The sequence below is a fragment of the Monopterus albus genome, unplaced genomic scaffold (genome assembly GCF_001952655.1).
Source record: "Monopterus albus unplaced genomic scaffold, M_albus_1.0 scaffold130.1, whole genome shotgun sequence".
Lineage (NCBI taxonomy): Eukaryota > Metazoa > Chordata > Actinopteri > Synbranchiformes > Synbranchidae > Monopterus > Monopterus albus.
The window spans coordinates 232,102-246,384 of NW_018128010.1; the positions used below are offsets into that span (position 1 = coordinate 232,102).

The 14,283-nt window shown below is 39.4% G+C and overlaps 1 protein-coding gene across 3 annotated transcripts in view; it reads left to right on the forward strand.

The window, feature by feature from the left end:
* Positions 1–14,283, forward strand: part of cadm2b (cell adhesion molecule 2b) — a 139,514-nt gene that overhangs the window by 115,879 nt on the left and 9,352 nt on the right. For all 3 annotated transcript variants that reach the window (XM_020613155.1, XM_020613156.1, XM_020613158.1), the window contains 2 exons: positions 7,170–7,322; positions 7,980–8,117. In XM_020613155.1, the coding sequence (XP_020468811.1) occupies positions 7,170–7,322; positions 7,980–8,117 (291 nt within the window). The remainder of the gene's footprint in view (positions 1–7,169; positions 7,323–7,979; positions 8,118–14,283) is intronic.

Genomic DNA, 14,283 nt, shown 5'->3' on the forward strand with positions numbered 1-14,283 from the left:
GAGGAAGGATCACAGTGGTGCATTATTAGTTGATAAACCCACTGGAAGTTTGTGTGTAATGCTTGCAGTGCATCCTACTGAGACCTATGATTTCTTTATATAGCAATGTTAGTTCTCATCATACATGTGGCAGGAGGATAAGAGATATAGTTGGAGTTGGGAAGGAGAAAGCGTGAAGAGGACAGGTCAATAGCTTAATGTGTCATTGGTGAGAGTGTGTACAATAAGGACCTTTATCTAATCTGCTCTTATAAGAGGTTCAGTCAAACCTCACGGCGTTCCAAGAGTGCTAACCTTCCTGGACTCCCAAAACCGATCCATATGGGTGCAACTGTCTCTGCACATTTGTCTAAAGCTGAACACAGGCCTCCTCTTATGTCATGCCAGCTGGCTCCATGGCACACTCCTCCTCATCCATTATGTATATCTGAGTCTTGGTTGATCGTTGCTACCTGAGAGACTTCACAGTGAAATGACCAGCATGCAGATTCATATGGCCTACAGCCACAGACCTGAGACAACAGAGATAGATTGCCCTAATAGCCAGGCCAACACATTCATACATTAGGTCAGTTAGCAGGGACTGTTGAAGGGAGTGACTCTGTGGTGGGATGCCACAATAAAGAAATCGATTTGGATCGTGTCTTTTGTAGAATTATCCCTCTCTTATATGTTGCCGGGGTTAATATTACTGAGCAGGACAAATGAGAACAGAGCTGTCCTTTGCTGTCTTCATTATGATTTACTTCATTTTTGACTTCTGTGATAAAAGGATAAAACCTAAGTAGTGATGCTGTAGAGAATAGTAATGACATTCTTGGAGACATGCAGAATAGAGGCAGAATCTATTGTCAGATATGGTGAATATGAATAATGCAGTTAATGGAAAGCTACTGCAGGTTGCAAGTCACAAAAGGACATCACAAATTGCTCATTTGTGCTTGTATTAGAGATATTGCAGACATATACATCATTTACATGGATGCAGTGTTAAATTGTACATCACTTTCCCTCATCTTAATTCCATCTCTCAGAGGTTTATGGTTCATCATTCATGACATTTAATTGGGGCATTCAGCCTGAATTATAAAGGTCACATAGCAAAATTGATCTTAATTGGCTTGTAGTAATCAAAATGCTGTTATGTGCTAAATGAATGCTCTAATGTGAGCATTAAAACATTCATTAGCTTGAGAGAATGAAGGATAATTACCAAGGATGCAATTACTAGAGTGAGTACCAATGAAAGCACATTTACATGTCCATTCTAGTAAATACACAACATTTGATGGTGGGCCTATTGTAAGTAACCACAGTGAACCCCCTTATCTCTGTGAGTAGATCTCTCCTTGTTTTGAAAACTACTGTACACATACACTACTAGTCAAACGTTTGGACACACCTTCCCACTGAATTGTGTAGGAATGTGTGTCCAGGCTTGTGATATGTATCCATAAGCCACAAGCTGTGCTTACAAGTGTTTTGTATTTGTTTTGTTTACTTTTCAGTTACTGTTTTTACTGACAACAAAATGTAGAAAGGGTCTCATGGCCACCTCTAATGTCTTTCTTCTGGGACTAATAGGCATTTACTGTAAGTGTAGTGGGGTTACCTCCGGCTTCAATGAAATGTGAATCTTTTGTTATTGCACTATACACTCAGCTATTATCACTAATGTGAAGCGTTGCTCTTGCATGTATTATTCTAACCTCTGTGCCACACTGCATTCATGTATAATGTATAACAGCTCTAGAGTAAGGATGAATATGTTGTAGTTAAATTCCGTTTGAAGTTTGAGATCCACCTGAAAATTGTTTATATCTTTTCTACATGGGCTAAGTCGTTATGTGTTGTTCTGTAATATGTCTTTGCAAACCCTGAAATTGGTAAAACTGAATTGTACACCAACAGAATTATGTAACCCTGCTGGCACTTCTTTTGATAAAAATTAAATTAAAGATTAAATTCAGAGAATTCATATGAAGAAAAAGAACCAAAGGCTGAGAAAAATCCCACAGTGTACAATCATGCTTATGTCAGTGGGTTGAGAAATGGATGGACAAAAATATATTCAGTCTCATTATCATTATTCACCACTAAGAGACGACCTAGCATACCTGTTGGGAGACTTCTTTCTTCTTTCCTTTCCTCCTTTAGGTGCTAAAAATGAGTCTAATTTGAGTAGCATCTGCTCCGTGGGATCTCTGAGAGCACCAGCAGTAACAGTGGCCCTCTGGAAAAAGACCCTTTCCTTCTTTTAATTGCAGCCACATGTGTGGTGGGAAAGAGCCCCTTGCCTGCACCACTAACCCTGGAACAGGTCCAGAATCACCCACGCAGACACTGAGCGAGCACAGCCAGCAGCAAACACACTCTAATTGCAAAGAGTGGAGCCACTGGCTGGAGAGCAGGGGGGGGTGCGCCAGGAACCTGTGTTCAGACTGAAGGACAGTTAGTGCTTTCACATTCCAGGACACTGCCTTGAAGTGGCTACAGGCCATGCAAAAATGGCCAAATGGTGACACTCTGCATTGTGGATGTAACATATTTTGGCTGAACCCAAGAGCCATCAGCTTGTTTCCAAGACTAATGGATAGATGTAAAGTGTCCTTTTCTATCTGGCCTGTCAGGAGATACTTTATTGTTGTGGATTAAAAACATTGGTTAACATCTGTCTGCTGCTCAGTGGAGTGCAGAAGTGAATGTGATGTGATAAGTGCACTTTCAGTCCCTCTGCTTCCAGTTTGATCCAAGGACAGAAATAATGCAGCTCCCAATCAGACTGATGGTTTTTCACATCCAAACAGTGCACCTTAATATACATTACCAGTCAAAAGTTTGGACACACTTTCTCATTGAATTGAATGGGAATGTGTGTCCAAACTTTTGACTTGTAGTGTAGTAACGCTTTATAACAGCTGTTTCATGTTGAAACAATTTTTTGGACATAGTACATTCAGATAACCTTCAGCAAATTTGACCTATGGTATTATAACAGAATCTGACAAACTGCAGTTTTTTCATGAAACCTTGCGTTGGTCTTTTACTGCCATGGTCAATAGTGCAAAGGACTGTCAGGGAAATCAGGCGAACATTAGCTTGCATCAAAGGGCCATAGCAACAGTATCCCTGCCCTGAGGGGGAACCGGGGTGTCAGTTTTACTGATTTGAGACAGCCTTGGTAAGGCCTCGATCACATGAGATGTACTGTGCATTAAGCTGCCATGCTGCAAGGCTGCAGCATACACAAGGTCAGTGTGCAGATTTATGCTTTCTCCTAAGCACAATGAGCAGTGCAGGAGCTGTCTAGGGTTTAGGGGAAATGAACCTTTTCATCACATTGATTTCCTAAAGTACCTGGAAGAAAGCTTTGTCAGCTGCTGGCATTTGAGTCTGATTGTGACGGATCTGCCCACAGTCTGGGCCTCTAGCCTGGGTTGGATTCTAGCTTTATGGTTTTTTGGCCATATGTTGTTTGGGTGATAGATAACACTTGTCTTTGGGTTATTCAAACTTTCGTACATCTCATTCTATCAATATGCCGTTGACCCATGTATTGTGTCGTGCCAGTGGCTGTCTAAAAAAATGCATCAGTCAGGTCCATCTTCTGTATAACTGTAAGTAGTTTCTCAGCCTCTACTTCAAACTATCTAATTCAGTATTTCAGCTTCTGACATGTAGAGTTAGTTCTATTCTGATGGTAATGTGATATTGTTCAGTATATAAAATGAGATGTAGCCTATTTAGTACGGTAAATGTCACTTGAAATTACCGGTGGTCTGTACTATATTTGGGCACTGGTATTTAAATTAATATTCCACATCTACATACTTCGTATTAGACAGTGTTCAAAGGTTTTTTTTTAGTTGATATTTTCAGCCAACAGCAGCTGCCTTCAGCTAGATTTCATGTTTGCTTTAATGGATTGCAATGAATATGTTTCAGCAAAGAAAATTACATTTTAAAAAAAAGCACCCCACAGAGCCCAGAGCATCCATGTGGTGCAAACTGTCCTTGTGGCCAGGTATTTTAACTAAAAGCCTAGCAACCTGGTGAAGAGCAGCGGGCAGCCCAATTCATGCCAGGTAAGAGGTTCTGACCCCTGCGCAGAACTGAGCAACACAGGTGGTGCTAGGAAGCGGTCTGCCTTCATTACCAACCTATTTGGGTTTACCAGGCGGTTCCTTGGGCAGTGAGGCAGTGGACATCTAGCCTGTTCGAAAGAGGAAGTGGACCCACACCTTGTGACCATACCAGAGACCAAGACCTGCTCTCTTAAGGTGTATAAGCACTGCCCCAAGCTGCAGTGAGCTGCAGCCACTGTAAGAGACCTCATTCTGGATTATTACAGCAATTTCAGCCTGAGTCTCAAAAGGGTCAACAACATATGAGCAGCATAGACTGTTGTTATCCTGTTAGCTCTGGCAATGAACGTGCTGGTGAAATCTCCTGATTTGTGCTGATGTAAAGACCCCAGGATTCAAATCTGGGATCTGCCAGTCACCAATTTGTGCCTTTATGGATGACTTAAAAGTGAGTCATTGCCTGGGGTCAGATGGATCCTGAAGTATCTGGAGAGGTTGCTGGGATGGGCCAGGATGCTGTTCAAATCAGCAAGATCCTTGGTGTTGAACAAATACAGAGTTGTGGATAAGTTCCAGTTCTCTCTCAGAAACACAAATCCCTACCCTCTCTAAAAAAATCTGTGAAAACTCTGGGGAAAATCTTCGACTGCAACCTCAAGGACACAACATCCATTAAGAACAACTGCAAAGAGCTGGATGGGTGGCTCAAAGATGTCAAGAATACAGTATGTCCCTTCCAGGAAAATTTAAGGTGTGAATTTCCCAACGTGGGATTTTGCCATGGATCCTATGGCCACTGAGTTCCCAGTCTCCACCATCTCAGACCTGGAAAGGGGGATTAGCTACTACCTGAAATATTACTAGGACTACCAAGGAGCTTGAGCTGCATTGCCTTCTATGGAAACACCAGCAATCTAAGGCTCCCCCCTGAAATCCATCGTGGATGTCGTCAAGTTTTGTGTACAAGGGGGGTGGCACAGTTCCAAGAGTCAAGCAACCAGGGGATCCATGGGAGAGTGCTGCTAGGGCACAAGCTAAGGCTTCATCAGCCTCCACTGGGTCACCTAAGTGAGGGTGTCTGAAATTAAAAAGACCCAACACACTCAATGACCTCGGATAACATTACTAAAGCTGTTCCCTAGTTTCAAAGAAATTTAAAGAGACTCAGTCCTGCAACATAATCCACCTGTTTATTATCTATCCATATGTTCAGTGTCTCGCATACACTCATAATTTTGTTGAAATATGACTAAATATGCTACCGTTTATGCTACCGTTTATCAGGTGTATGTGCTTTGAGGAACAGGGGGTTAAGAATAAAAGGGTTGGTCTGTTTCTCCCCATCATTTCTTATTTCTCTGTGTATGGACCAGGCCAAGTGCCATGTGTCCGTTTGTCCAAAGCTCTGATCCTCTCAGTGTGTACTTCCATATGTTTTGAGTTCCTGTACAATGTCTGCTCAGACCCCATCACATCTCTAGTGCATCCATCCACCAATAGGTTTGTTGTTTTTCGCCACAGCCTCTGGGCATTTCCTCTGTATTTTGGGCGCTTAACTAAAAAGAACATCAGGCAGCTTTGTTTCATGATACAGCTTGTTAAAGTAAGTCTATCAAATGTTTGTATTAAGCCCCATAGCACATAATAAGCTGGCTCTCTACTGTGCAGCTTGTTATTAAATTTTAATTCTGGCTTGAAGATTGTTTTTATTTATGCTCCTCTTTATTCTTGGATAACAAAGAGCCTCTAATAAGAAACTTCTTAGGGCCATTAATATCTTTATAGCCAATCTTTATTTTTTGCCTTGCAGCGTGTGTGATTACACGATAATGATCATCAAATGATATGGTGTAATTGAAGCTACAGATCAACGTTGTTGATAATGACCTATGTCCATGTAAATCTAATAACCATTTCAGCCAGTCTGATTTAATTGTGTATCACATGTCTGCTGTGCATGTTTATCACTAAAATCAAATGGGAACAGAGCCAGTGATTAATGATTTTCATAGAGATGTCTTCTTTATCTGACAGGACGCTGCTTCACATCGGCCATGTTGATTAAATCCTAATCAACACCTACTTCTGTGCGTTTTGCCATATTCGCCCTGTGTTGTACAATCAAATAGAGTTCAATTTCCCTCATATGAAAGACTGTCCAGAGACCTGTCCAGGCATTACGTTGAGGATTAAGGATGTATAATTTATTCAGTGAAGAACAATGTCCTGCTTGCCCTCTGTCATTGGTTCGCTTGTAGGAGCAGGTGACTCAGAATTTGAAATTATATAAGAGTTGACAGGTGTGAGATGACCTTTTTCAGCTTGGTTGCATCATTTTCCTGGCTTTATGAAGGTGTAGCCACAAATAAAAGAACAGGGGTGAAGGTGTCCGGTACATTAGGAAAACACAAAAATGTTTTATTTCAGTCTGTGTTTTAAAACACTCATTGTGTTTATTTTATTGCAAATATTATTAGTGATAGCTGTGGCAGGGGGTTTTATTCACTATTAGCATTAGTGTTATTTTTTGTAAAACAGTAATACAGTATGATTATGCTGATACCATACCACTGACAGTTAATAAACAATATATTGTATTGTCAGCAGTATATTCAGTTAGTACTTATGTAATTGTTTTGTCTTTTGCACTCTGACTATAGGCTGTGTAGTTCTACATAAAGCCAGGATAAGGTTTTTGTATCAGTGTTAAAGTAAGTCCAAATCAATATGTGGAATGTAAGTGAAGGTACCCTATAGGGTTTTCCTACTGCTATGCTTCTGTGCATACACTGATACCATTTGAATTCTTGCAAATAAGACTGTCAGCCTAGAATGCAAATTTAAAGAAAGTGTTTCAAACCACTGGCTACAGTATGCGCTTGCTGCTTTTGAAAACAATTTGATATACACAGTAAATGAAAGCACAGTGTATTTGGCCTTGCTCTAATAAAAATAATTTGAATTACACATGGTATTTCTACAGAATAACTGCCATGACTATATTCAATGTGAATTTGCCAGTTAGTGAACCCTCTTGTCCTTTTCTGTGCTCTGTGGTTCTATGTGTCTTCCTTCCTTATACAGCTCTGAGAGACCACAGAATTGAGCTGGTACGAGCCTCATGGCAGGAGCTCACCATCAGAATCGGTGACGTCAGCCTGTCAGATGAGGGCCAGTACACCTGCTCGCTCTTCACCATGCCTGTCAAGACCAGCAAGGCCTTTCTCACTGTTCTGGGTGAGCACATCCATTTTGGCCCAGCCTCCACAGGCCAATTACTTGTGGATAATTCTTCACATACTGACAGCATGAATACTTTTCAATTCTGAATTACAGCATGTTGTTTTTCTGCACCAGACACTTGTTGGTTTGGAGGAAAATGACATGTCTGCATGATATTTGACCCTTTTTCTACTAGATGAAAGGATGATAGTTAAGCTTGCAAACTCATAGTGTTACTATATTTAATTTTCTGCCACATGTAACCTAAACAAAAATCAATGGGAGTCTTTTCACACCTGTGTAAAACAGACAGGCTTGTTGAAGGATATGCAGAAATAGTTTAAAAAAATAAAAAAGCCAACTCGCACATACTGTCAACACTTAGAATACATTTATGCATACATATTTCTGTAAGATGACCTTCATCAGGCATCTCACAGTCAGACATGGAGATAGTGGCCACAGTCATCATTTATTTAATAAACTGTAAACTGGGAGAAGAAGATGGCATGGATATCTGAAAGTGAAATGTTTGGAAATCATGTTTTATTAGAATACAGCATACAGTATACATACATACAGCATACTTGTGCCACATTGGGGTATTAATCAAATTCCCATACACATGTGTATTCAGTATGTTATTTGTAATTATATTTTCATGCACCACAGGCAAGCCAGGACGACCGGAGATCACAGGATTCACCAAGCCTGCCATGGAGGGCGACATAATCACCCTGGCATGCACCACATCTGGCAGCAAACCAGCTGCCAACATCCGGTGGTTCCGAAATGACAAGGAGGTCCAAGGTAAGCATTTGGTGTGGATTTCACAGAGCACTGTATCCTCTGTTTCCATCCTGTGTACCCTCCTGGAGATGTTAGTGTCAAGTCATTCAGCTGATGCATTTCTTTATGCTCATAATAATGCGTTGTTCCACTGGCTGGGGTTTAGCAGTGCCATGATTCGCCTGGCTTGCCGCCAGTGATGCTGCTGTCATTGGAAGCTGTCCAAATGTTGCTGGACTGTGCTGGAGCTGTCTACATTTAACTTCCTGGCCAAGGCAAAGACATATAGGAGTGCCTCTTATTGATTCTAATTATAAAGTGTACATCAACAAGTTCTGCACAGCATTCTGTTTTGGCACTGCTCTGCTGGTAGATTAATAGAAACACAAATCAGTCATACACTACTAAAGCTTGTTATCAAAAATGAGAATGTTGAGTCTAGAGCTTTCTACACTTCTTGGTTTTGTCTAATTAACAGTCAAAAAGCCAAAGACGTTCAATTTACAGTGAAATAAAACACATTTTAGAAGCTAAAACCAGCAAATGTTTGAACAAAATTTCTTACAGCAAATGTGTTATCAGAAATTTTGTTTCAGCTGATCAAGAAACTGACTCATCAGTAACTGACTAATCATTAACTGTCAAGTCTGTGATGTAGGAGAATTCATGTTTTGGTGGGCAGTCAGTTTAAGAATAAGAGCATAATAATAATAATTGTATGCTTTTATTTCAAGCAAGGCTGTGTGCATCACATTCATAAAAGAAAATACATGTGTTAATTTATCTGACAGAAATTCTATGCAGACATCAGTGCTATCTGCATGTAATGAGGTGATTTTGCTGGGCTTCCCATTTGTTCTTGTCAGCCATGTAACCATCCATTGTGTCCCCAGGTGGCTCTCACTGAGTGCTTTATTTCTTTTGAGCAGCAGCAATTAGATTAGTGAATCAAGTCATGCAGGGTACAAGAACACATGAGAATGCAAACTCAGAAAGGACACAATACCAGCTTCAGCCGGACTGAAGAAATTACTGACAGCACCAATGCATTAGGCAGCAGATGGTGCTGATCACACTAAACCAGCTGAAGGTTTCTGTCATTTCAGTGTGTGCCTTTAAAGCTTTCACTTTCTTGTATGCCTCTTTCCAAACTACCTGAATCTCTGCACTTTGTATTTTTATAGCTTTTATCACCATCTTAGTTCTTCTTTAAAACGCATGAAAAAGACAAAACCATTAAAAATAAGAATGGAATGTTTTTCCTCAATTTGATGGCAGAGGTAAGCTGTGTGTAGCTCTTTAATGTAACGGAGCCTGCTGCGGAGACTCGGTGTGACAGTTGCTCTTTATTGAAGATTTGCACCAGAGAGCTTTTTCTTGGTGGTTCTGTCTGCGTCTGCCCAGCATGGTATAATGATTGATGTGAGGAAGACTGGGATATGAAGTTTTCTTGTTGAAATGACATGCACGTAGATTCCTGAAAGGCCAGCGGAGAGCACACAGCATCCAAATCAGACTCTGTCCATCTCAAGAGGCACTGAGATGATCTAATTTATATATCTTTTTTTTATTTATTTATTTGGCTTTTTTTTTAGATATAGTTTAAAATAAATCTTTAATGCTCAGAATTTTATATTCTTAATATAGATGGGCACAGAACATAAGCCAAATGACAAAATGTAATCTAACAGAGTTAGGTTACATTAGTTGTAACACAATCACACATCGCCCCAATTTATGTATTTTGTGAATATAAACATATTAAATAAATGTTTATCACAGTTGCAGGTCAGCAGACATCACAAAAATACATAAATGGAAATTAAAACTAAAGAAGGATTTGTCTAAATTTATATTTGATATATAAAAGATGTGTGATGTGTAAATTGCATTTAAAAAAATAATAATGTGCCCCAAGTCTGCCTCAAACTGGTGTCTTATATACAGCTGTTCTTTTATTTACTTGTGTGGGTTTTATTAAGCCGCCTGGGCAAACAGACCTGTTGTGATGCATCTTCAAGTCAAAGAGAGATAAAGAACAAAGCAGAGACTGGAGGGCTTGACTTAAAAACTTCATTTCCATGTCAAAGTGTCAAAGAGGAGAAATGTCAATCAGTGCTCCGGATCCAAGTCTTTTGTAGGTGCCGCTTTAAAGCATTCTTTAGCGAGTATGTGCTGGCAGCAGCATGTTTTGCCATTGGTTTTTCTATGGTAGATCATTGCCACCAGTTTCTGCTGTCAGTCAAATCTGTCCCCACTGGGAGACCGGTCTACAAAGCTCCAAGACGGCAGCAGGTGTAATGGCAAAAACATGTCATATTTATTTCATGCTCTGATGATTTTGTTTTTCAGTCATTTATATTAGAAGCACACAGCATTACAAAATTCAAAATGCAACTGTCATCTAGTGTCAGATTGTTTGTTTGCAGAGTATAGACCCATACAAATTACTTGTGTCACTGAATGACAGCTAGGCTTCAAATTGTAATCTGTTGAGGAAAAATACTCCCATTGTCATTCTCTTGCATACATAAAGTGGCCTATATATTCTTTTCACACTGACACAAATGCACATTCAGATGCACAAAGGTTGCAAATAATTTTCTATTCAAAAGTGGACAAAATACCAAAACCTTTGAAACTAGACACTTTAAAATATATAATTTTGGTGTAAAATCTGTGTGCTTCCTTATTTTCAATTGGACTGTCTTCCTGTGAAACCAAACAGAGCAAAGATGATATATGACAAACATTTTTATTTTCAACAGTATTTCACACCTAAGAGAAACAGCTGTACACATCTCTTGCCCCCTGCTATTTGCTAATTGCTTACATCGAGTATTCCCACCCTATTGGTTTTGTTCCAGCTTTTAATTGTCCAGTGTGAAGGGGGTTTTGTTTACCTACTCTCCAAGATTTAAGATGGAGGGGAAATACGTATTCTACAAAATGCCTAACAATTTTGCAAATAAGCACATTACAGGAATATACCTTCTTCACCATTGTACAAATTAAGAGCTAAAAATAAAACCTATTACTTTATAGTAATAATAAAATGGCATTTACTTTCTAAACAAGCATGTGTGAGTATATTTAGGCCCTTTCAACTGTTCTAGTCAATCCATTTGCTTACGTACAAACATGACATTGCTGTTTCCAAATACATCTTGTGCGGCTTCATAACAGCGATCTGCTGTTGTAAAGAGGTGCCTGCACATCTCTACTGTGATTTATTTCTTTTTATCATTTGTTGTAATGCTAACTGAGGTTTAAGGACAACAGTTAGACCATTTGGACTATTCTTTGGCACATGTGTGCTGGGAGTGTACTCTAGTAGAGTACCAGTATGAGCAAACCCGTCTCATTATTTAAGTGAAGGTACTGTAATAATGTGTGATAAAACACTGAATTCATGTGTAATGGTCAGCATTTTCATAAACCATGAAGTTGTTGTAAACTGCTGTTAGAATTGTTCAAATATGTTACTAACATAATCAAAGCATAATGGATACTGAGCAACAAGTTGGTGCCAGAGTGTGGATGAAAACCGCCTGTTAGCACGAATAAAATGTTTTCTGTAAGTATATGTGAGCTAACTGTATTTAAGCATTACACTAACTGAGACCACACTGATTCAAACTGATATCAGATCAGCTACATTTGCTATCTCATACAAGCAGCCAACCATATCATGTTTCTTATGCCTCTGTACTTTCCAGCTACCAAACACTAAAATATTAAATATATGAGATTGTTCATAAAGGATAAACAAGTTCCAATAGAAAAATAAAGACACTAGCAACTGCTAACATTTTCCTTGTAAATGAGTATATACTTAAATGCTTTCAACAGCAAATTAATTGTGAAATTAGGTCACAGAATGAAAGAAAAAAGAAAATATGAAATGTCTTTAAAGACTTGTGGTTGTAATTATTTGTCAGCAGGCAGTGGGATGCAAATTGTGGCAAGCAGGAGGTTCTGGAGTTAAGAGGTACAGCTTAAAATTGTTGTAAATGTTACAAAAGAAGAAGAAGAATGTACTGTTAGAGAATGTCTCCAATTCCTTCATGAAAAAAAGCAGTTGCTCAAATCATTTAGTGCTTATTTCTTTAAGATGGTTATTGTGGCCCTATGTGTCAGGCTAACTTTGCACTTATCACTCCTGTTCTAGAAATTTAAGGAAGAAATATTCATATTAAACAGCATATACTGGGTCAACCAACTTTGTATTCCTACAGCTTCCATCATTTTAAAGGGAGCTGGCTTCATAAAAATCATAAATTACTAAGTACATGTAATGGAAATTTATAGTACAAAAGAAGTAAAAATGAAGACTAAATAAAAAAGTTCAATTTCCTCCTTTTTTTGAGAGTTTGAGACATAGGTTGCTTTAAGAGACCAAACTTAAGCAGCTCTTCTGTATTTTGATCATATATACTTGACAGTGCGTTATGATTTTGTCAAGCCATTTCAAAAAACATATTTACATTCATAATAGCAAAGGAAGAATACAGGTAGTAGTAGTAGTAATAGTACTAGTACTGTAGTTGTAGAAGTCATAGTAGTAATAGTGATTTCTCTATAAAGTCCAATAAAATATTAATCCCCTTGCCCATGACAAAATCAGAGAGTCATTGGAGTGGAACAAATGGAACAGATCAGCCCAAAATGATGATGATATGGGTGATCTGGGTCTTATTGCAGGGGGCTTTTAGTATTTAATAGACAAGGAATTGAACAGTTCATGTGCTCTGTGTGTGTGTGGTCTTGTTTTTCAATACTTGTGTGGCCCAAAATCCATGAGTTACTATCTTTGTGGGGACTGGAAGTCACTTGTTGTGGGAACTGGAGGCTGGTCCCCACAACGTAGTTTGTTGAATTTTATGAAAATGATGGAGTGTAAGGTTAGAGCAAGTGTAGGCTTTGGTTAAGTATTAGGGTAAGGGTTAAGCTTAGGCAAGTAGAAGTTCTGGTTAAGGTTAGGGTAAGTCTCCTGGAAATGAATGTAAGTCTATGTAGGGACCTGGTAAGTGACAAAAACAAGGGTGTGTGTGTGTTTGTGAGTGAAGGAGTGAGGTGTGGACTGAGTGCATACATATGTATTAATTGACTCAGGATTGCCCTAGATAGCAGAAATTGCAGAGGGGGGGAGGGGGGGGGGGGAAGCTGAAGGGCAAAGGGGAAGTGAAAAGGGGATGAGGAGCATCTCCACTGAGAAGTCCTTTGTCAGGTAATGCCTTTCTCCTTTTGCTTTTTTTTAAATGCAGTAGCCTTGTATAGCTGTTCCCAGAGAAAAGTGACACTATAACACAAAGTGTTGACAGGAGAGTGGCAGTAAACTACAAAGAAATGCTTAAAATTATAGGTTAAAAACAATTTAAATAAACCTGACATAACACAGCAGGAGGAAAAAACAAACATTTATAAAAATCTAAAGCTGGGGCATGCAATCTGGGGTCATTCTTTGGGTTTCTCTGGGCTGCACAGCATGGGGAAGGAAGGCCAGGTCACTGTTCCCTTTCCCTTAACTATATATAGCATCACCGTACTGTTGACACCCTCTTAGACAAGCTCCCTCCTCAGGGCCTGGGAGCTGTTTAGGAGGGGAACACACCACACATTGGGTCAGGTCTCTTCTGTCAAGGTCAGGGGCCGACACCAAGTTGTTTGTCCCAACAGTCAACTATTAACATAAACCGTGACAAACAGTAAAACAAAATTTAACCATAACAAAAGAACACTGCTGTCCTGCTGCCCTGGATGACCTCACCCCGCTGAGCTGCTCCGGAAGCTCCCCAGGTGATGGCCTCACCTGGTGCTGGTGGTTCAGGGCGGGGGCATCACCAGTACATTCCTGGGCCTTAGATTTACCTCCCCCACCCCCCAAATTTCTTACACTATTTGGTTTTATTTATTTATATTATTTTACTTTAATATGTACTGAATATCAGTCTGCATAGAGTTGGATTCACCCACACTACACATTTTCACACACACACTAAATGTAATAATCCCTTTGTCTCTTTTGTAAATGTCTGTTGTCTCATCTTCTATGTTATGCCCTTTGTCCAGTAAATGTGTTATTATTCGTGTTCTAAAAAAATCTAAAGCTGAGTAAAGGGCAAATGTTTGGTTATGAAACTAAGACAAAGGAGAAGAATGAAAAAGGTAAGGTATGACTATGGAA